General features: G+C 42.9%; 1 protein-coding gene across 1 annotated transcript in view; it reads right to left on the bottom strand.

Moving 5' to 3' along the window:
- Nucleotides 1–244: 244 nt before the first annotated feature.
- Nucleotides 245–24,648, bottom strand: part of slc4a3 (solute carrier family 4 member 3) — a 108,685-nt gene continuing 84,281 nt past the window's right edge. Inside the window, exons 16-23 of the mRNA XM_034110300.2 lie at nucleotides 14,807–15,001; nucleotides 14,245–14,427; nucleotides 12,055–12,144; nucleotides 11,802–11,968; nucleotides 11,448–11,701; nucleotides 8,121–8,290; nucleotides 4,122–4,295; nucleotides 245–2,875 (exon numbers count right to left, since the gene is read on the bottom strand). Of these exons, the coding sequence (XP_033966191.1) occupies nucleotides 2,798–2,875; nucleotides 4,122–4,295; nucleotides 8,121–8,290; nucleotides 11,448–11,701; nucleotides 11,802–11,968; nucleotides 12,055–12,144; nucleotides 14,245–14,427; nucleotides 14,807–15,001 (1,311 nt within the window). The 3' untranslated portion in view covers nucleotides 245–2,797. The remainder of the gene's footprint in view (nucleotides 2,876–4,121; nucleotides 4,296–8,120; nucleotides 8,291–11,447; nucleotides 11,702–11,801; nucleotides 11,969–12,054; nucleotides 12,145–14,244; nucleotides 14,428–14,806; nucleotides 15,002–24,648) is intronic.

Here is a 24,648-nt window from a genome sequence, read left to right on the forward strand (position 1 = left end):
TATGCGGTGAGCTGATTATCGAGCCTTCATTGTAACAGTCGCGGGTATACTCTGTGTTTGCGTGTGGGGAGTGTTGCAGTAGAACATTCCATGTGGCCGTCGCCACTGTGGGCTAAGCCCCGAATGTTTTCAGGTCCAGGCGACGCCCCTGGCCTAGTCTATATACTTTTTTCTGCCTAAAATAGTTATTGAAAGTAAACTATATCAAACACCACATGGCAATTAACCCATTTTTGCCCGCTATTTAAATTGACTTTGGTTGAAGTTAATACAAATATTCATATTATATATAGCATATCATTGATCCAGTCTTTCTGAACACTGTTAAAATAAAATACTGCAAATGAAGAATATTTTTAATGTTCTGCACAGATAGTGCCTTAACTTGAATTTGAAAACACAACTTTATTAATACAGCAGATGAAAAGATTTGTGGAAGGATAAATTCTTCGTGGGCTTCAATGGCTCTCTAGATAAAGGGCGTTTTATGGTTGCTTGTATTATCCTCAGATAGTGGTTTGTTTAAATAACTAGTGACATTTTAATAAATATGGCAAAAAAGGGCTCCTGTAGGCCTATATATGGTAGCAGTCAAACTAGTACCGAGTCCAACAGTGTCAGTTTTATTAAGAACTTGTTGTACAAAATATTTGTATCACTCATTGATAAAAAAATGAAGAGCTACTGATTTGAAAAAACAAACGCGAGACGGCTGAGTGACCGCAGTGCAGAACCGCGGTATAGTTTAAATCTCCTAACAATGTTGTCCATTTTAGACACAGGATTATTGTATTTACAGCCCTTAATAACATTCGTTTTCTGGGCTCAATGTGTGTCTTGGCCGTTTTCGTTGTGATCGCTGAATTCACCTTGTTTATAATATGATCACAGTTGCAAGCAAACGAGTGCTTTTGTTTTGAAATCACTTCCGTTAGTTTCGCCCCGCCCCTCGCTCCAAGGACTATTCGACCATTTAGTAAGGTAAAAAGCAAAAACGCCTCTCACACGGATTCAGCTGCCACACATGTTTCTTTACTGATTCTATTTTACATGTAGTTATATTTTGCAGCAGATACATTGTCGAGGTGAAAACGCAAAATGAGAGGTATACGAATAAAAGATAAAGGGATTCTGCATACTATTCACTCCAAACATGTCATTTATAAAAAAGGAAATATTGAATTTGGGAATATGACGGTGTGAAGAAACCTTCTACTTTCAATGTCTTCATCCTTTGTACCTCACACCTTTTAGAATGTCATCTCTACTACAACATTAATAGAACGCTCCAAAATGAAGTATTTTGAGTGGAAAGGCCTTTTAGTTAAATCACATGGATTTATTTATATTTTTCTTGATTAAGAGTATCACAAGTCTGGGCATAAATGGCTTCTAATAGGTTAAGTATCTTAAGAAAATGTGTGTATTTTCTATGTACAGTAGGTCTAACAGATGGCGTTTCTGTGTGGCAGAAGAAGGTTTCTGATTACAGGTGTCGTGACTGAACGGTTATTAAAAAATCTACAGTGGGCTTGCAATATAGTAGGTGAAAACGAAATCTCTGGGTATTTTCGAAACAGCTCTGCACACAGATGGTACATTGTAGTTCCAAGCTCACAGTCTTACTGTACAATGCATCATTCATACAATCCTGCCAAGACTCAACTGTTCCCCGGCGTTCTCAGTGCTTGTGTGTTTGCTTAGTTCCTATACTTTTCCAGTCAAGTGGGTTCTTATTTTATTCATGACATTTCTGAAAAATGCACCACGGCGTGGAAATATCGCAGAGAAGATGAAAGAATGCATGGATAATGACTGAATGTGTCAACCTTCACAATGTTCTTTTTGTTTTGTACAAACTCTAACAGCAGTTTGAATTATTTGGAGGTTAGAACCTCACTCAAAATCTGGGATGGCATTAGTTCAAAAGTCATAGAATAAATAAATAGATACAACACAGTAGAAAAATAAGGTTAGCTATTTACTTATACATCCAAGGTCACTATAATGGGGTCAGTGGACTGGCATGTTGGGCATTAAACACCTAACAAAGTGCAGTAACACCCCTTAAAGAGGCTTGCACAGTCTCCGTAGAGAATTTGGCTTGGAGGGGAGACTACATTAAGAGAGAAGGCGTTGTGCCAGGGAGTTCGGTTGGCAGCGACAAACGTGAACTTTTGCCCAGTCAAAGTGCTCATTACTAAAAGTCTGTACAGAAAGGAAAAGGACTACTTAACTCCTTGTTTGCACATCATTGCAACCTATAGGCAATGGCAGTAGTAGAAAGGGAAAAAAGGCAGCTGAAATACACAGGCAGTGGTTTAAGATTCAGCGTAAAGATAATATTCACCGTAACGATTATGAATGTCGAGGAAAATCTGCTTGCTGAAATAAAGCAGATACATTTTTGTTGTTTTCAGGACCAAAATAATGTAGTAGGTTACCATCATCATTGCACGTATGCCCAAGGTAAATAAAGGGATCCATAGGATAAAAAGTTGGATAAAATGTTTATCTCTGTTAAGTTTTTTGCGAGAGCTAGATTTGCACTTCAAGTAGGGTTTTTTTCTGACCTCATGATGTTTAACACACCACCCCCACCACAGAGATCTAACATGAGATGTGCCCTTTTACAAAACTGGAATAAACAAAGGTAAGAAGAAGTCATTATCCAGCTATAGCTTCTTTGTCCCCGCTACCCAGAGACACTGAGGTTTCCGAAGAGGTTTCCGAAGAGGCTCCGATTGGCCGGAGCTTGAGGGTGGAGGAATTCCTACTGGCTGGGTCCAATTTAAATTTACACAAGCATGTGGATCTCGTCGTACTCATCTCGTCCATCTTCGTCAAAGTTGGGAGAATCTTCGTCGCAATCCAGCTGTGAAAAGACAATCGCTCTTCAGTGATTTATATTCATAAATATTTTTTTATTCATGCATGCTGAAAGGTCAAAAATGATGCATATTAAGATGCTTACACACCTAACCTGGTGTGTGCTGTTTAAACAAACTCAGATGCACATTGGGCTGGATTGAGAGCTGTCAGTTTGAACCATCGGACTGAGACCATACGAAAGGTGGGTTTTGGTATACTTCCAGGTGGATTTCATGAGAGTGGACTTTAGCATAAATAAACAGCTAAACTGCTCATTTTGAAAGACAGGGTTAGATGAAATGATTGATACTTCTCTCAAACGTTGAAGTCTTTAAGTTTAAAGCTACATCCAGCAGCTTGTGTCTTGTCTTTTTGTTGTTCCTGTCTTTGGGAATTTTTATTTTTTTGTTATTATCTTCCCCCAACCCTTTTTTTTAGCTATTCTTTCCAGCTGTGTCATGTCAGTTTGATTAGTCCTGTGTGTATTTATCCCTGTCTTCCCTAGTGTTCTCTGTCAGTGTGTCATCAATGTTTCCCCGGTGTGGTTCGGTCTTTCATAGTTCCTTGTTTTCTGGCTACGTCTGATTTATACCTGCATCCCTCTTTTGTCCTTTGTTTGGGTTCTGCATCCCTCACCCACCCCTTGACAAGAAGAACAGAGTAAAGAATAACAAAATAACCGACACAGTTTTCTGGTTTATATCGGGGAAAGTTTAGAGATCTGACATCATAGAGGTCCAATTTTGGTAATATTTGTGTTTTAACTTTATTTGAAGGCCTGCTCTAGTGTGATTCTACAGTGCCCCGGGTTCGTGAGACCTTTGGCTGAACATACCGAGGATGGTGGTCAAGTTAAGAACAAAGCTATTTATTCAAGCTCCTGAAAAAGTGGACATTTTGGACACGGAACGTTTTAATCTGACAGTGTTGACATGTATGGGTTTAGGGGATCTAACCAAGAAAACATGGAGCCAGGTTTCAGGATGAACTGTGAGTCTTTCTGTGGTCTGAACACACGGCAAAAATAAATATGTGCATAATCATCTAAAAATATTTCGAGGAGAAAGCTGTCCGTGATCTCAGAGGAGAAAATCATTGGTTGTTCATCTGTAGGAGTGATGTTAGACAGATATGAATACATGCCAAGATCCATCTCAAATTAAATCTGCTGGAAAATACGCATCCTGAGGCGGTGTGGGATCAGATTATAGTGGCAAAGGTTCAAACATTCCTAGAGTTACCAAACTTACCGCCTGGAGCTCTCGTTCCTCGAAGATCCGGGAGAGGATGAGGCGGCGCAGCGGCACCGTCATGATGAGGACGAAGGGGAACGCCAGCGAGGCCTCCGTGGACTTCACTACCCACAGAGCCACGATGCACCCCAGCTGGATGAGGGTGAACATGTTCATACGCCACGTCTTCACCTGAAGACACGGGGACGGTTAATGGGTTGGAAACCAGGAGGCCATACACCACAGTACATACACACAGTGATACATTAAACACTAACTGGCTCCATCTAGTGGAATTATGTGTGATCAATATCAGACAAACTTAATATTCTGTAAACTTTTCCAGTTTAAATCTGATACTAAGTAATATCAGGACCAGAATTGCCAAGTTCCATACCAAAACTGAAACCAAAAAATATATAATGTAATGTTTCTTTGGTTTGGATTGTACTTATTTTCAAGCATCGACCCCAACAACTAAATTTGATTTAGTAAAGCAACAAACTTTATTAAATTGTCAACTTCAAAATAACTGCCAACTATATTGATAACAGATAAGTCCGTTCTAAAAAAGTAATATTTTGGTTTAACAATAAGGTGGTCTGTATACATATGAACGGGTCTCCAAGCTGGATCTTGTGAATTTTCCAAAAGGGTTTCAAATGTAACTTGAAATGAAGAAAGATTATTCTTATTACCTATGTTATTGCAATATCAGTCACAACATCTTATGACATTATTGGTCAAGTTATTATTAATATTTATTACATCTTAGATCATGTACAAATGATTTCACATTTTCAAGATATTTTTACATTATTGGGTGCTACAATCCTTACTGTCCACTGCACTGTATTCCATGGCAACATGTTGATCATGCTGTGGATAGCAGCATGATCAACATGTAAGTTGTGGATACTGACTTGTAAGCTGCAATGTTATGTCCTCTTCCATTTTGTATTCTATGTTATTTGTTGAGGTAGGTAGTTCAGTTCAGCGTTAACTTGTTTTCGTTAATTATATAATGTAACTTATGAACATATTTTCATTTATGTTGTTTATTTGATTGTAAAATAACGTTTTTTTGCCAATTATGTGTCTTACTATTTCTTATCTTTGTTCAAAATGAGCAAATAAGCAAAAGGACATGTACTTACGTGTCATTATGCTTATTTGTTAATCAATATTGTCATCTAACACTTTGCAAGAAGGCCCAAGTATTTCCCAAAATGTCAGACTATATCTTTAAGGTAGGAAGGTTCAGCTCAGGCTTACAGCTCCTACTGTAGCTCCACGTCTTTCTTGAAACAATGGTCAGGTTCGTATATGAACACGAGGGATGTAACAATACCAAAAACTCACTTATTTATTATTTAAATAATAAATCTGATTTGCACAGAATTTTAGTAGGATAGTAGTATTTTAAAGTGTCAACAATATAATAATCAGACCCTGCAATAGAATAAATCAAGTTTCACTTTAGTTTTTCAAGTAACTCAACTCTAACTCACTCGCTCACTCACTCACTCACTCACTCACTCACTCAGCATCATCAAGGTTATCTTTTAGGAATATGAGCATGTCCACATTTCCAGGTAGAAGCTGGGATGTTTGGGCGTTTACAAAATCCCCTGCTGTGGAAAAAACTCTGAGTGGGGGTGCTGAGGTGCTGGACTCTAGTGAACACTATTACGGGCACTAAGGAGCACGCACAAAATCGCGAGCACCAGGGGCGCTACAGTGGAATGTTCTACTGCAACACTCCCCACACGCAAACACAGAGTACACCCGCGACTGTTACAATGAAGGCTCGATAATCAGCTCACGGCATATAGGCAGGGGTAAAGTGCTATTTTTTCAACGAATGGGGAGCGGACCTCACCTCCTCTAGGGGGGTCCGGGGGGATGCTCCCCCGGGAAGATATTTTTTAAATATTGAAATTAAATGAATCAATCTGGTGCACTTTGAGAGCAACATTAAGAGATCTATGGATACATCTCTCAACCCCCAGATGAAACACAACTGTAAGCTTTTTCTTTATGGATATTTTACAAATCACTCCCCTTTCAAACTGTATTCTTGTTTTACTACCATATAGTATTTCATAACTGTTTTTCCTTTATTCTCTTATTTTTTTTAGAACGATAATGATCATATGAAGGTGTGCCGTGGAAATAATCTTTTGAATAATTTGTGACCAAACCGTTTGAGACCCACTGAGATAACTTAGACTAAAGTGAACTATCTAAACACTCAGAGAGTCCTTTAGCTCACCTGAACCTCTCAGTCTGAGAGGAGAGCTCTCCTCCAGCTTGTTGTGGAACAAACAGCTGTCTGTCTGTCTGTCTGTCTGTCTGTCTGTCTGTCTCTCTGATTGGTCTGGTGTCTTGCCTCTGTTGCATTCACTGAACACAGGAAATTACATTCCTGCCGTCCTCTCTAGTGTCATGATGAGGTTCACGTAAAGCATGGTTAATGTATTGTTTTATTGAGGTAGAATTGTCCGGGGCTACAGAAAAAACATTCGGGGCAGGCCAAAATATTATTTTACCAACAATGTGGAATTTATTGGCGACATATATTACACAGATTATGCACAGCGGGAGCAGCAATAACCATCAAATAATAATTCAGACAGGGGAGCTCCGCACCGCCTGCCTGCCGCTTGGGGGTGCTTCAGCGCCCTCAGCACCCCCCCCTTCCCACGCCCATGTCCCTAATCACTTTTTTATTTCGACATACATCTTGGAAGAATCCATCTCGCTTGTAAATAAAGAAGCCTTGACAGGTAAGAGAGAAACAAATACTCAGGTGATCCATTTCCTAAGTCTGATCCAAATAGTTTTCTCTCCTGTGTGTATAACTTTGTTTGGTTTCATCTGTGAAACAAGTAGGAAAATATGTTGCCACGTGAAATAAAACGTTTTTTGGCAGGATAAGTATCTGAATGACTTTATTTATGTGAAAACAAGGGGAGAAAAGTGAAATGTTGGTGAGGGAAACTTATTTTTTAACCTGTGTTCACATTTTACATTTTGTTTCCAGATCATAGAAAGAATATTATTTCAAAACCCATTTCCCACCTTATCCATCATAAGTCAATAACACAAAAAGTACATCCTCACTTTCACGGCCCCCCTTATAACTCTGGGGTCTAAATTCAAGCAGAACGTTCCCTTCTCCAGGCATCTTGGAAGTAGGTGAAATCCCTACTCTGTCATTTATTTATCAAAAGAGAGTTCAACACAGATTTGCTTGTCATGGAGAAGTCCAAAACTGTCACAGCTGTAAATCAAATCAATTTACTGCTGAGTCCTCCACCCGGGAATTAGTTAACATTTCAATCCCTGTCTCAGACTCAATGTTTTCTTGAGCGTATTTTGATGGTTGAAATACGGCCAATATTAGCCGCCTTTAGCTAAATGGTGGTGACATGCAGCCATGTGACTATCATTTAGTTAATTTATAGTCTAACATTTGCTTTTTACTTCTGCCGACTGCATGTATGCTTCAAACATCATATAAGTGGTGTTAACTGACCTTGAAGCAGGCCGATGTGTCTGTAAATGCTTTGGCTAAACTTCGTGTATGACTGTGTTGTGATTGTGTGTTTTTTAATTGTCTGTAACTGTAAAACTGTCTGAAACTGTGCTGTTACCATTCTTGAGACAAGACTCTCTTGAAAAAGAGATTTTTAATCTCAATGAGACCTATCCTGGTTAAATAAAGGTAAAATAAAAATAAACAAAGTTTATATGTGGAGAATATCCTGCATTTTTCGACAATGGACAAATCACTTGCTTTTTGTCGAGGGATGCTAACTTCCAGGTCAGCCTAACCCATATGTCATGGCTACACCACTCTATACTCAGGTCTCTCGGTCAAATCAAGCTGTAACCCAAGAAAAAAAACACCAGGTCTCTGCTGCAGTAACCACTCAGCTGGGTTTGTCTTCTCGTTCTCACCACAAACTATAAAATACTTGGCCATGTCAACATTCATATTGCGTGTTTTACCTTGGTAACATAGATGTGTTCGGGATGATGCTTGGCGGGCGTGACCATGAGTGTGATGCGTTCGTACAGCTGGATGCCTGTCAGAGAGGTGACCCCCATGTACAGGAAGATACCAAAGAGCACCGCCAGAGGGATGAGGCGCAGCACGTCAGTCATCACTATGGACAAACCTGAAGGGTAGACAGGGGTTCAAGGGGAATTAGGGTTAGGGTTAGGTTTGGATAAACTGCAAACATCAGAATAATTTGCAACTGTTGAGAGAACTATTTATTGAACAAGCAAACATCCTTCATGACAAACACAGTCAAAAGCGTTTATTTGAACCATATTCACTATTAGTCTGCCTTGGTTTAAACGCTCTTTGAGCTAATCCTTAAAATCTTTCTCCTAATCCCAACATCATGATGACTCATTATGATCAACAGGATCAAATACTTTGATATTTTGTTGGCAAAATGGTTATTCTGTGGATGAACACGGAGATGCCATGTCGGATATTACTTTTTAAAGTTTTTCAAAAATCGTTTTTGATTCATATTGAGGACAATTCGTAAACAGAATGTAAAATCCTTGATAGCTTTTGCTACGGCTGATTGATACTCCAAGAATGTCTAGACATGCAGGAGCTGCAGAAGTGGCACTCTGTACCTTTAGAGCTTATGTTTTCTTTCAAGACAAATTTCCTGGAAAGTCCATCACTGTAATAAGAAAAATACAACCCCAACAGACAGATAATAAAATGGTATAATTGCTTGGGAAGTGTTCAGTAGCTCAGATCCCTCTTCTCCTCCAGCTCCTTACAGATGCACTGTTGTGTGTTGAAAATATGTGTTTATTGCGACTTCTTATGAGATTTTGTGGAATTAAAAGCTTTTCTTGATTATTTCTTAGGTCTATCAGGGATGCAAACTCATCAGGTATGAAAAAGGTGACAAGGATCCGAGCCCCCCGACCCCACGGAATATCGGCTTTAAAATGAGGAATAACAGGATTGTAGCAGTCAGAACAACTAACGCAGCAGTGTTAATAATAACAGAAATGCCAAAGAGTCACATCTAATAGAAATATATAAAAGCATATATTTTAATTGTGGAGCAGCCAATTTATAATTTTGGCAGCACTGTTGAGCATTTTGAAAATGTATTTTCATGCCTCTGTGCAAGGCTTAGTCTTTCTATCTTTATGGCATCTGGTGTAAAGTAACTAAATTCATAAACTCAAGTACTATACGTGGGTACAATTTTTAGATACTTGTACTTTATTTAAGTATTTCAATGTTTTGCTACTTTGTTTTTCTTCTCCACTACAGTTCAGAGGTAAATGGTGTACTTTTACTCCACTACATTTATGTAATACCTTTAGTTACTTCACAGATCTGGATGAATGATGTGAAATATAATCAAGTGTTGAATCAGACTTTAGTTCCACCTGGAGTAAATCCACCAGCTACCCTGCAGTCTACAAAGTCATTCAGACTAGCTGCACCTTCACCAGCTTTGAGAACACTTTCATGATCAATCATTATAAAACATATCATATATATTATTCTGAAATGGACCAATCTGCACAATGACTACTTTCACTATATTTTGATGAGAATACTTTTCTACTTTTACTTGAGGAACATTTTGAATGCAGAACTTTTACTGTAACAGAGTATTCCTACACTCTGGTACTTTTACTCAAGTACACGACCTGAGTACTTCTACTTTTACTCAAGTACAAGATCTGAGCACTTCTACTTTTAATCTTGCTACTTTAACTATATTTTGATGATAATACTTTTGTACTTTTATTTGAGGAACATTTTGATTGCAGGATTGTTCCTACACTCTGGTACTTCTACTTTGACTCAAACCTGAATACTTGTACTTTTACTTAAGTACAAGATATGAGTACTTCTACTTTTAATCAAGTACAAGATCTGAGTACTTCTACTTTTACTCAAGAACAAGATCTATACTTATACCACCTCTGTTTATAGCCTATGAAAGAAACTATTAGAAAACGAAGGCTAAAGCTAACGTTAGCAGATAGTGACAATGTATGCTAGCTAGCTAGCTCAACGATAATATTGCGACAGAAAAACTTTTCAGTGCACATCACGCTCTGCGCTCCGACAGGGAGCTCTGCTCTGAACACCTGAACGGCCCATTCTAACAGATGTTCACCAGCGGTGCAGTCTGTGCCACAGTGACTCCCGACCACACAGTTAATATTAACGAACGCACCCGTAGGTAATGTAGCTGCTGAAGCTAGACCATCATCGCGGCCGTAGATTACTCCGGGTCTCAGACCCCCCTCATACCCCAAAAACATTTTTATTGCAGATCTACATGAATCACACACGACCTATTTTGGATTCAAAACGGCGAATTTCGCCTAAAGGTGACAAGTTTGCATCCCTGGTCTATAATTGCATTTACAATCAAACTAATATTCACATTGCACTCAAAAAGGAGCATTCTACCAACCACTAACCCTAACCCATTTGCTAGGCCTCATCACCCTTGGTTAGCTTTGCTTTGCCTGTCAAGCTTTATGTTCTAGCTAATGGTGGTAGATTTACTCTGCTAAATTCTCTGTTTTGTAGAAGTAATGGGTCTCCAGTTTACTACTGTTGTAGAGAAGGCTTTTAGTTCCTACCCAACTCTGGTTGATTTTGGCTGAAATCCCAACTGTCGCTGGCAGTTTTCCAACTGTAGCTCCTGTAAGCTAACAATAACAATATAGCTATAAATCGGTTGAAAACTCCTGTCTCAAGCTGAATTTTCTCTGATATACTAGCATCTTGGCCATCTTTACTGAGGTTAAAATCAAGTCAGAATAGGGGGGGTTTCTTTCATAGACTTCTTTACAATCTGAGTTGTTTTTTAAAGAGGTGCAGTCCCTCCCTGCTGACAATCAGAAACATTGCAGGTTAAATGCTCTCCCATGGAAGTTTGCAACTTGTACTTTATTTTAAAGGAATTATTATGACATAACAGGTAACACAAACAAAGAATGAAGTTGCTAATGCCTTTGCTTTGGAAATAATGCTAAGCGCTAGTTAGCAGGCTAGTAGACCAGGCATTGGCAGCTAAAGATAAACACATGTTTAATGCATTCCTTTGATATATATTCTTATGATTTTGGTTCTTTAAAGGCTAAATAAAGATACCAGCCCTTCAAGCTCTTGAGATGATAAGTACCACTCCTACCTACTACTGCCCCATACATCAGTTTTCAGCATATATATAGAAATCTAAAGCTCAATATGCCTGCGTGCCTATAGTTGCTAAGCTATAATTGTAAAATCTCTGTTCCCAACTTTCTCTTTTCCCTTACCAACGAGCACAGCCACAGCGAGGCCGGTGAGCCTTTGTTCCTTCACCTCCTGGATCATGGGCTTCTCACCAGGCGCCGTGGCTTTGCTCATGACGGTGAGGGCGTTGACGTGAGTGACGGAGCGCACGGTGGCAGCGGTGAGCCACGGCAGGCCGAAGAGAGGACAGAAGGCTCCCAGAGTGACGATGAGCAGGAGATCCAAGTGGAACCCAGAACCTTTAACCAGGTGACGCTCCTTCTTACTGACTATCAATCTGATGGATTGGAGGAAACATTAGAAAAGTCAGTAAACCTTTCTTTTAAACACAGATTCTGCACACAAAACATAACCATACAAATGTATACTGTACGTACGATGTGATCTGAGTTTCCATGAAAATGAGGATGAAGACAAGGATGGCAGGAACAATAGAGGCTCCCATCATCCAGGCAGGAAAGGGCTGCTTGTCACCAAAGGGGCTGATGAGCCAGCCTCTCTTGTCAGGGGAGGTGACGGAGAAGCCCGACGGCACATTGAGTTTCTACAAGGAGGAAGATAAGAATAATAAACTACTGAGAACAAATGTCCCAGATTTGTTTGAAATGCAATTAAAATTCGGACAATTACCTGTGTGTAAGTGTCGGAAATGGAGTAATCCACCAGCACTGAAACTAAAATTGAGATGGGGATGCCAAAGTCACCAATGATTCTTCTAGCCTGGGGATAAAGAGAAACCAAACATGGATCAAATCAAGTCAACCCTTGTCAAAGATCTTATCACATAAAAAGTAATATGTAATCCTTAGAGTACATTTTAACCCTTGTGTTGTGTTCTAAAGTTGTTACTGTCCATGGTGTTCGCGGGTACATTTTGACCCATGATTTATCTCAGTCCAAAACACTCAAAAATAATAACTAACATCCAATATTGTTTTAACTACATCATAACTAACTTATAATGCATTCATAACCGTACAATCCTGTTATAATTTAATTTCATGGCCCCAACACATTACACCACATATTGTACACGTGCATGTGTGTGTTCAGGTGCAAATGTTAGTGTACATATTATTTGTGAAAGGTTGGTTTCCCGTAGGGGGGGGAGGGGGGGGGGGGGGGGGGGGGGGTGCCAGAGGGATGGGAGACCAGGTGCATGTTGCGAAAAAATTATTGTTAAAGTGGATGCAGGGGGTGGGGTGGGGTGTCTAAAGTCAAAAAAGGCACGCTTTCACACCGGAGTACTTTTCCCCGTACTTTTCTCTTTTTAGTTCCGATAGTTCCTGGGATTTTGCGATTTTGTGTGTGCGTCACACCAAAAAGAGAACTTAGTTTATGAGAACTTTTCCCCCCTTTTCAGTGCCTGCTAGAAAGTACAGGTACTTTCATGGGGAGAAAACAAGTTCAGATTTCTGATTCTGGCATATTGCAAACCACCCCCCGTAAAACTCTGAAAAGTTTTGTGATACCGCCATTGTATTTGCTGGCATTAGCATTATTAGCATTAGCATTAGCCCAGCGCACCAACGGAGACACACTAACCTATGGCAACACAAAAAAAAACATGGGAGCGGTGGAGATGAGGAGGTGTTGGCGTTCTGGCGATTTACTCCGAAGGCTTCAGTAGAAGCTGCTGGGAGTCCCAGCAGCTTCTACTGAAGCCAGTCCCCAACTCCGGGGATTTCCGGCCGGGGACTTCGGGTGGCAGTATACGCCTTGAAGCTGTTTGCGGCCTGCCAGTTAACCCAAAGCAGAAGAAGAAGTGACGTCAGCGGCTTCATTTGCCTAATCTTCCCTCAGGGACTTATTCCGGTGTGAACGTGATCCGCTCTTTAGTTCCATGGGGGAACTAAGTGCTGGGAACTAAGTATGGCAAAGTACTTGGTGTGAAAGCGGCTAAAGATGAATCTTGATTGGGCCAAATTTGACCCCGAGTCACCCACAACAATGCTGCTGGGTCTTCCCAGACCCTAACACCAAATGATACACTTTTTTTTGGTTTTTAATAAAAGCAGGACAACATTGAAGCTTTTTTTTTTTTTTTTTTTTTTTTTTGTTGCGATGCTAACAGAATATTAGATGACATTTAGCTTTGCTGATCAAAGCTTTGAGATTGACTTAAAGTGAACAGATATTCAGAGAGTATAATTGTAGAAAGGTTGCCTTCCCTCAACGCAGCAGGTTGTCCTCATTTACCGCCCCCCCAAACCTTCCACCTCATTCATGTCTGAGTTCAGGGGCGTCGCCTGGACCTGAAAACATTCGGGGCTAAGCCCACAGTGGCGGCAGCCGAGGCGCTACAGAGGAATGTTCTACTGCAACTCCCCACACGCGCACACACAGTAAATATTGAAGTTAAAAGCATCAATCTGGTGCACTTTGAGAGCAAAATTAAGAGATCTATGGATACATCTCACAACACCCATATGAAACAGAACTGTAAACAGATGTTCTTGTTCTTTATGGATATATATACTCCCCTTTTAAACTCTATTCTTGTTTTACTGCCATATAGTATTTTCTCTCTCTCTCTCTCTCTCTCTGTGTGTGCAGTCTTCTGTGTTGAATGTTTCTATCAATGTTAGGGTTAGCAGTTATTTTTAATGAAATAAGTGAAAAGAATCAAGCTCCGTGTTTTTATTCTTTCTATTTATGGGCAAATATCCTTAGCTGAGGTTGTGCTGATTTCTGGGATGTGTAACACTTGATTATACTGCAAAGAAATGACAATTTATAAGGCAAAACACAAAAGTATACAAAAACGGAAATGTCCTATGTGGGTCTCAGAGGGTTAATATACTGAGTAAAGCAGGGTACCTTGCCACCTAAAAAACGACTGTTTCGGAGCTTCCTGAGGAAGAACGCCACGAAGAAAGTGCCAATCATGAGGACAAAAGACATGAGAGCCGTGTTGGGCTGGTTGAGGAGGTGGTCATGAACTTCTTCAGCTGAGTTTGGGTCACTTGAGTATGTAGCCATCAGTGGATGTTCCCTGAACACCTGGAAACAAAAAGACGGTCTTACTTATTTGCAGTGGCTCTTTCCAGATATGACTAACAAAGAACTGCTAACAGAGCACTTATATACTAATAAAGGACTGGCTTATCTAAAGCCAGTTGAGCAGCACTTGAAATGATTGGTAAACCTGATGTACTTATATGATTCTGTTTTCCTCAAGGTTGTGTCTTCCTGGTCGAATGTACTTATTGTAAGTCGCTTTGGATAAAAGCGTCAGCTAAATGCAATGTAATGTAATGTAATGTAATATGATAATAGAAGGACTGAAACTTATAAGGATTTAAATTTGCATAAAAAGCTTTCCTTTATTGTCCAAATTCTTCTCTAACTCAGTGTGCTGTGTGACATCTGGCGTTGTTACCTTGAAGAGCTTAGAGAAGGTCTCATAGATGAAGATGAGAGAGATGAGGAAAGCAAAGATCTCCTGGGTAAAGGGTGAGATGAAGCGAACGAGGAAGCTTCCCTCCGCTGCTACCATCACCAGGACGATGAAGATGAGCCAGAAACCAATCCACACACGACCCGTCAGATACTCAAAGTTGTGGGCCTGACAGAACTGAGTGAAAAGACAAAGACATGTTATTTAGATACAGAAGTCCTGAGAGGCAAAACTACAAAAATCTGCTGGTCCATTTTCCAGTGTGATCTATATTGTTTCGATCAGGTTACAGCCATAACCACCGAACATAAATCTGAACCGGTCATTTATCCAAGTTACTTTACTATGAAAACAATTGGGGGAAATGGTTTGTGCTCCATCAACCCGTGTTCTAATTAAGACGAAAAGCATTCATGTTTTCCAACAAAAATAAATAAATGACAACTTGCTAACGTGCAGAATGGATTCCTTCTGTTAAGTGCAAGAAATGTAAACTCATCAAGAAGAAAACATGAATAGTTTAATGTTTGTTGGTGCACTTCTTCCTCTCGTGGTCAAAATGAGTATTACAACAACACAAATGTATCCAGCAAAACGATTTTTTTTCCCCCCCAAACACTGGGGTTACGTACTGTAACCTAGCTTCTATGAGTATAGGCGCAGCCTTCTAAGTCTATCGCTGTTGGGTAATCCCTCTGCACGTGTGCAGCACTGACATACTTAATCCACGCCCACCTATGACCTACGGACTCACTTCCGTATAAATAGGAAGTAGTCCCTACAATCTGCTCCCACACAAACAGTTTTTCTTCAGCTATTCGCGGAGCCAGTGGGGCCCGAACCTTAGAGGGCTGCGCCTATACTCATAGAAGCTGGGTTACAGTACGTAACCCCAGTTCTATTTCGTATAAGGCTTCGCCCTCTAAGGCTATCGCTATTGGGTTAAGGGCGAAGCAGGATGTAGTCTACGCTCCACTGGTCCGTCCGTTACCAGAAGCATAAAAACACACCTACTCAATTAATAACCCATGTCCATTTCGCCATGCGTAAATGGAGCATCACATTCCCAGGGAATATAGCATTTAAAAAATGAATATTCTCCATACGGGAAAGAAGGTAAGCTAAATAGGCTACCTGTCGTTTATAAAAAGTAGAGACCAAAGTCCCACTTGTTAAAACGATCAAAGAGGGGGGAAAGGGCAGCTCTCTAAGTGCCGACAGGCAGGAGAGAGGGCACGCAGTTGAGTCCCCGACATTACTCACTCTGACAGGACACTCAGTACTGAGTGTGTCAGAGAGGAATGGGAGACATCCCTCAAAATAAACACTAATAAAAGAACAGGGGGAGACCAAGATGCAGCAGTGCAAATGTCTTCCACTGTCATTCCTCCGTGCAACGCCGTGGAGGAGGAAATTCCTCTGGTGCCGTGCGCTTTGATGTTCTCCGGGGGATCCAACCCAGAGGAGAAATACGCCTGGGACACAGCCTCACACAGCCCGTGTGACAGGCGCTGTGCCGACAGAGGCTGCCCTATTGAGCGCTCTCTGTAATGCACAAACAGACGCTGGGAACTGCGTAAAGCAGCCGTGCGTGCAATATAGCATGACAGCGCGCGCACGGGACGGAGGAGATGAGATGTGGCTTCCTCCTCTGATGTGTGAGGAGGAGGAAAGAAGCCATCCAAAGGTATCACTCTCGATCTAAAAGAGCTTGTGATCACCCTTGGCATAAAAGCCGGGTTAGGGCGCAAAACAGAGCTGAGCTGCCATCTCCTTGGATCTGGAGACATGACGGAGCCACAGAGAGAGCAGACCAATCACTCACCCTTTTAGCTGATGTCAGAGCCAGGAGCAGAGCTACTTTGGCTGACAGAAACCTCAGGGGGACCTGATCTAAAGTTTCACATGGAGCTTTACTCAGTGCGCGTAATACTAAGCCAAAGCGCGTGACACATGTCTGAGTCTCTGTGCTCCCCGTAGAAAACGTTTTGTCAGCGGGTGACTAAACACCGTGCTGACCCAACACATCCTCACTCCCAGGTCGGCCTATGTTGACGTTATGTCAAGTCCCCTGCCGGCTTTTTCCAACGCAAGGGGGGGGGCCTTAGCGTCCATTTTCAACGCAAGGGGGGGGGCCTTAGCGTCCATTTTCAACGCAAGGGGGGGGCCCTTAGCGTCCATTTTCAGCTTTCCGGGATGTCCATATGCTTCTATGGACGCTCATGGAAGCACGGCATTCGTTTGTGTCAACTGCCCTTAAAGGCAATGAAGACACTACACTACCCAGAATCCCCAGCTATCGTTTGGACTACACCATGTGCTCTGTTTGACAAACCCCGTGATAGTCCTCAAGCTCTGTGATTGGAGAGTGTGCTCCGAGGGTTACCGAGCCTCGAACAGCACTTGAAATGGGATGGAACCACGGCAGACTGTCCAAAACTGGATTTGAACGGGTCCACCGCGTCCCCCCCCTCCCCCACCCCGTCCCCAGAACTACACATGCTGGCTATTCTGTTTCGCAACATGTTCTCTATGTCACGTCTCTACTGGGAGTTGTAGTTTTAAAAGACGTTTTCGTATTTCCCATAATAAGAAGTTGCCAGTATTAAACTGTGTACATCCCTGGAGGTTTAGGGGACAGGAAACACTCACATTTAAAACATATAATTAATAAATGGGTGAAAATTGCTGGTGCCCATAATGGGCAGCATTAATATATATACACACATGCCAGCTAAGGTCAGAAGAGCTTTATTTAACAGCTGGACTTATGTTTGTGACCCCTCCTGTTGTTAATTGATAACATTACATTACATTACATTAATTGATAAGCCTGAAACATGCACTTGTCAAGGTTCAGAGGCACATTTTGCAAATATGGCAGTAGCTATCGATCAGCTTAAGATAAGATATACTTTATTGATCCCAAGTTGGAACATTTGCGTTACATCAGCATGTGTAACAGTTACATATGCAGTGGTGTTTATTTGAAAATCATTTAGTATAATCACACAAATTCTGTGTTTTATATTTAACAATTCTGTGTTCTTTATTTATTGATTGTTCAATACCTGACAAGGCCGGAGATGAAATATCTGCATACATCATAAGAGTATAATACATTATGTATAATATCAGTTAAAATAAGTGCTTCAACATAGTTAACATTGCTGGAGGTATGCACACATATTGATAGATGTCTTGTAATGCACTGTTGAGGAACCTGCGACCCAAGTTTTTCATTCAGTGCAGAACTACACCATAGTTGTGTAGGCCTATATGATATGTCAATAAACCTTAGAACATCTTGAAATCTTGAACGGGATGTGCAAAATAGTCATTATATACAGTCTTTAATTAACTATTAGTAGAGAATAACGAGTAATGAATATACTTTATAGGGATCCTATTAATATCTAATAATAAAAATAATGAAATTCAATAACATGCTTTAACCACCAGGTGTCTCTTTATATCATCTGTGCACCTTTATGGTGTAAATACAGCCTATCTACCAATTGGATCAAATATAAAAGTGAGCCGAATTAGTGTTGATACTGCAAGGAGACGTATTGTGTGAAAAGAAATGTAAGATGTTGTTTAATGGCTGATATATTTATGATCCACGTCACGTTTTCAGTTCCTCATGTTTGTCTTCTCATCAGGGCTCTATAAATACAGAACTACGGCAGATATGTAATATTTAATGCAGCCGAACCGTGTATTACAATGCCGTTATGTGATGACTTTCAAAGAGAAAAGCAAGCACACTCGGAATAAGGTATTATTTTATTTTTTTTAAATGTTTTCGGTCTGTTTCCGGTATTTGTTAATGACGATGTGCTGTGAGATGTGAGACTGGAATTGCACAGGGGGAAATAACGTATCTTTAGATGCGGATTTTGTTAAACTAATATGTTTGCGCTGTGGACCAACACTATACATTGACGGGGAAGGGGGTAGCAATAAAGATAACACCATTAAACAGTTACACAACATAACAGAAATAATATCGATAGCAGCGTCCCTAGCAACCACCTTGGTAACAATGAAAACGTTGGACGCAATTTCCTGAAGTAATCTTCGTAATAACTAGCAAACTAAAGATCATGTACATCCACTGCACACATAATCTGAAATAACAACTCATATTTCTCGCATCAAATGACATCAAAACGCATTTTAATGGCCAAACTAACTTTAAAATAGGCATTTTACACCCAGAATAAAACGAAGTTCGGCCATGTTTTCTTTTTCTGCAGGGAGAAATGATAGCTGGGGATTCTGGGTAGTGTAGTGTCTTCTGCCATCCTTTACTCCGAAAAAAGATTTGTTTCTCCGAATCGAAGGGGAAAAATACAAAAGCAGTGCACACAATTTAAACCAATCAATGTTGTGTAATTAACAAGGATAATCTGGTGTTTTTTAGTCGATGAGTAGTGCAGATATCACTGTAAAATCAATCGTCAGTAAGGGGAATATTTACTTCCGGGTGTACAATTCTCCGCTATCCAATGAGAATGGACGCTCACATTGCCTTTAAGGGCAGTCGACACAAACGAATGCCGTGCTTCCATGAGCGTCCATAGAAGCACATGGACATCCCGGAAAGCTGAAAATGGACGCTAAGGCCCCCCCCCTTGCGTTGAAAATGGACGCTAAGGCCCCCCCCCTTGCGTTGAAAATGGACGCTAAGGCCCCCCCCCTTGCGTTGGAAAAAGCCGGCAGGGGACTTGACATAACGTCAACATAGGCCGACCTGGGAGTGAGGATGTGTTGGCTGACCCCAAACCTACGTGGCAAGATGAAATGGCAGCAGCATATGTTTTTACCGTGCTATAAGCCAATTCCTGTCCAGCAACAGCTGGAGGAACGACAGCACGAGGCAGGGGGCCCAACGGGGTCCAGGCTTTTCCCTACACACCACACGGAACGCTGTCCATTTGGCTGTGTAGGATGTGTGTTCAGCAGCTGCGCTGATCAAACACCTCCCTGGAGATTTATGTAGGCCGCCGCTGCTTTGTTGTCTGTTTGAATCAACATATGTTGCAACGGGACGAAGTGCTGGAGCACTTTCCATACGGAGAGTAATTCCAGCACGTTTATATGGAGAGACATGTGAGCCAGCCACTGTCCCCCCACTGCCTGCGACATGCACGTTCCTCAGCCTGCGAGAGATGCGTCTGTGAACACTGCGGTGTGTGACGTCACTCTGCTCAGGGGCACCCCCACTGACAGGACGTGGAGATTTTTCCAGTCGGTCAAATCCAAACCACGGAAGAAAGAATGTACACCATGCGTCTCCTCTGACGCACAGGGTCGATGCACAGGCGAATAAACCACCTGGAGTCTCCTCACTATGAAGGAGACCCAGGGGAATCACCACGTGACCAGCTGATATCATACAGACAACTGCATCACAAGAGGGGTGTCACCGCCACGCGGGGTGTGGCGCGCCGGAGGAGAGCTGTCACTTTCTCCCCTCTCCGCTGTGAGAGTCGTGCTCTCATGCGGGCTGAGTTCAATTCCACTCCCAGTTAAAAAGATAACCTGGGAGGGACGAGGACAGCTCTTCTTCCAGTTGATAATGAAACCCAGGTTTGACAGATGAGATACGAACTGTATCGTCTGTAAGCCACGAGCTGGAGCGAGCCAGTCACAGCCGGTCGTCCAGGTAAAATAACACTCATCCCCTTTCTGAGTAGCTGCTCCAACCGTCTACACCCTCTTTGAAAAAGTGCGTGGAGCCAGGAATGAGAAACGCAGGAAATTGCTGTGTTTCGGGATGATGGTTACGTGGAGGAATGCATCCTTCAGGATTATGGATGTGAACCAGTCTCCCTGGTGAACACTCCAGCACCTGTTTGATCGTCAGCATGGGAAAAGGCCATTCCCTTGTTGGACACTGACAGATCGAGGATGGGTCTCATTCCCCCCGCCCCGTCTCCTTCAGGACCAGAAAATACCGGGAGTAAAAAACCCTGATTTTCTTCCCCATGAGGAACCCTGGAAAAAAGCTTTCTTTTAACAAGAGTTCCTGCCACTCTGCACGGAGCGCGAGACACTGTTCCCGGGATGACAGGGTTCCCTGTATCCCGTAGAACTGCGGGGGGAGAGGCGAACTGCAGAGACTATCCTCTGCCCATCCGCCTGCTCATCCATCTGTCCATCAGACACACGCGCCGCCACGCTGAGTACCATCCAGTACTCTGATAGCGCCGGGTGTACATTCTCTGGATGTGCTGTGGTTGGTGGCAAACCATGCCAGAGCCCTCCACACACTGCATTTCACACAGGCTCTCAATATGTCGCCGTTTAGGAGAAGACTCGTAAACTGCGCGTTCACGCTCAACATCACTAAGGGATGAGCGGAGGTGTGTGCAGTGCTGTCCACACAATGCGTAATAATGGCCCTCCGTGGGCTTATTACGACCGTGGGTAGGAGCTACGTCTGAGACAGAGAAAAAATCCGTGCTGCCTAAATCCAAAACGTTTAAGGTAGACGGATTGAATAGTAAACCCTGCTGTTTTATTAACCGATAAGTTAAAAAACCCAGCCGGCTTAGGCAGCGAGCCGTGCTGCCAAGTAACCAATAGGCTATTGGCAGCTGGCTTAACCGGGGAGCCTTGCTGCATATTATCTTCCATCTGTCCATTGAACACACGCGCCGCCACTCAGCGCGCCAACCTGCTCTGGATGTGCTGTGGTTGTCATGGTGACGAGCCACGCCAGAGCCCTCCAGACGCTGCATTTCACACAGGCTCTCATTATGTCCACTGTAACACATTTTCCTGTCAAATAACAGTAAAGCGCCGGCAGTCTCTTCACAGACGCCTGCACTTCACTGCAATACCACAGTACTCATACTGTGAAATGACTTTACAGCCTCTTAAAATACAGTATACTGCTGTACTTTTTCAATTAACAGTAAAATACTGGCAGCAGAGACGCCAGCAATACACTGAAATTATACAGTATTCATACTGTTGAACAATTTCAGTTTATTACTGTAAACAATTACAAATTCACAGTAACATTCTGGTTAGGGGGCTGCCAGTAGATTAGTGCTGAAAATTGGCTGTAAAATAACAGCAATTGCTTACAGTGTTAAACTGGACACCGAGGTGCGTTCACGCTCAACACACCTAAGGGATGAGCGGAGCTGTGTGCAGTGCTGTCCTCACTGTAATAATGGCACTCGTGGGCTCATTACCGTGTGTAGGAGGTAGGTTTGGGACAGAGGAGAAAAACCGAGCTGCCTAAAAACCAATAGGTTTTAAAGACAGCCGATTTATGCAGCGAGCCATGCTGCCTATAACCGACAGGTTAGGGGCAGCCGGCTTACCCGGTGGGCCTTGCTGCTTATTATTATACATCTGTCCATCGAACACACGCGTCGCCACTCTGAGTAATATTCTGAGAGCGCGCAACATGCTCTGGATGTGCTGTGGTTGTCATGGTGACGAGCCACGTCAGAACTCTCGCCGCCGTTGCCCAAGAGGAGCCCGGACCGAAAAGCTGCGAGGGGGCCTCCACACGCTGCATCTCACACCGGCTCTCATCCTGTCTCTGTTTAGGAGAAGGCTCGTAAACTGGACATTGAGACGCGTTCACGCTCAACCCTGCTGAGAAATGAGCGGAGGTGTGTGCAGTGCTATTCACACAGTGCGTAATAACAGCCCTGGGCTCATTACGACCTTGTGTAGTAGGCACATCTGGGACAGAGGAAAAAAAACGTGCTGCCTGCTAACCGACAGGTTAGGAGCATCAGGTTTAAACGTCAAGCCCTGCTGTCTAATAACCGCCTGGTTAAATACAGCTGGCTTGTGCCACGAGCCCTGCTGCCTGCTGACTGACAGGTTACAGCTGGCGCTTGCACCTCCACACGCTGTATTGCACAGCGGCTCTCATCATGTCGCCGTTTAGGAGAAGGCTTGTAACCGGACATTGAGGCGCGTTCACGCTCAAACCCGCTTGAGGAATGAACGGTGTGTGGAGGCATATCTGTGACATAGGAAACAAGCCTGTGCTCTCTAATCTCTAATCAACCGACAGGTTTTAAAGACAGCCGGTTTGTGCCACGAGCCCTGCTGCCTAATAACCGACAGGCTATGAGGCTCTCCACCGGGGGAACGGGGAGATCTCATTAGGCGGCTGCCTTTCCGATGATCTCCGGGAGTTCCTGGAGAATACCGCCTATACGGTAGAGCCGAGATGGCGGATAGAGGGACCCGGTGACACCGGGCACCGCCCTGTCTCCCCCGTCCGGAGGAGAGGGAGGATGGGGCCGGGGGAACCACATGGTGAATGGAGGAGAAGGAGTCGCCTGACTGCTGCCCGCCACTCGGATCCAATAATCAAGGGCTTGGTCCACAGAGTAAGACTCCTGGACCAGCCAATCATACCCGGCCGCAGCCGCGAGAGCGTTCGCTCTCCGCTGTCTGTGGGCCAGAGGGAGACGGACACAATGAGTGCACGACACCTGGGGAGTGAGAGCCGCGTTTGCTTGCTCCAATCCCCGGCAGGACTCACCTGTATCGTCTGTGTAAAGCCGCTTCCTCCCTGGAGCGAGCCAGCCACAGCCGGTCGTAACTCATATGTCGGCTAACACCGAGCCCCGCCCTGTCTCCCCTGTCCGGAGGAGAGGGAGTATGGGGCCAGGGGGAAATGTTTGCTTTCTAGTAAACAGCTCTGAAAAGAGCTTGTGCCTGGACAGTGCTTCTGCAACGGAGTGCTGAAGAAAAGTGGGAGCAGATTGTAGGGACTACTTCCTATTTATATGGAAGTGAGTCCGTAGGTGGGGCCCACGTCATAGGTGGGCGTGGAATAAGTCTGTCAGTGCTGCACACGTGCAGAGGGATTACCCAATAGCGATAGACTTAGAGGGCGAAGCCTTATACGAAATAGAACTCTTTGTCCACCTGGAACCCTGTGAAGCCTGACACATCAAATAATAGTCAGAACATTCTAATTTTTTTTTAAATTGAGGTGTTTATTGAACCTTTAATCAAAATACAAAATATTTGGTAATTATTTACATATATGATTTTTGTATCATATTTGATACGTCAGGCCTTTATGGCAATGTATTGATCAAAACAACGTCTCCTTTTGACACAAAAACAAATATTGATTATTACATTTGGAAGATTTTGAACATGTCACAACCCGAACCAACAGGCTGCGACAAAGAAGGGAGATGCGTGCCACAACGTAAGGGGTATTGCGGGCGAACTGCGCTCCTTGATCTTTTGGGGGTTCCAGCTATACTGGCCCAGGTGCCACCCGTGTGGCTGATTAGACGACAGCCCCGCCCACCTCCAGGAACCTGCTAAGACCCTGCAGGCACTCTGGAGTGGGCAAACATTTAAACTGATTTTGTTCAGTTTTTTTTTTTAACAGGAGCCCTTTTATTTTGTCATTACATTTCCCACAGTATGTATGTGTGAAATGATTGCCTGTGCAGTGCTTGCATCTCTGTCGGGTTGCCCATGTTGGGGAATGATCAAGGCCATCCTTTCTCACATCAGCAGGCACACTGGAGTGTTGCCTTTTACGTGGGGGTGTTGAGTCCGGTTCTGGAGAGGATAGTGGTCTGCCACGCTTGATTTTGCCCTTTCCTGCACTTGTAAGGGAAGTGCCGACAGAAGCCTGAAACCTTCGCAAGGCCATGGGTTTTATCCTGGGCTCAAGTTTCTTCTGGTCTCTTCTGTAGAGGTTCCATGCATTGATAACTGCCACTGTGACAGTGTGCCACAGCTGAATTTGTAGAGTGCAGACAGCATATCAAGGAGGTCAACACCTCCCATGAACTTGTTGTATG

Source organism: Pseudochaenichthys georgianus, chromosome 21, assembly GCF_902827115.2.
Source record: "Pseudochaenichthys georgianus chromosome 21, fPseGeo1.2, whole genome shotgun sequence".
NCBI lineage: Eukaryota > Metazoa > Chordata > Actinopteri > Perciformes > Channichthyidae > Pseudochaenichthys > Pseudochaenichthys georgianus.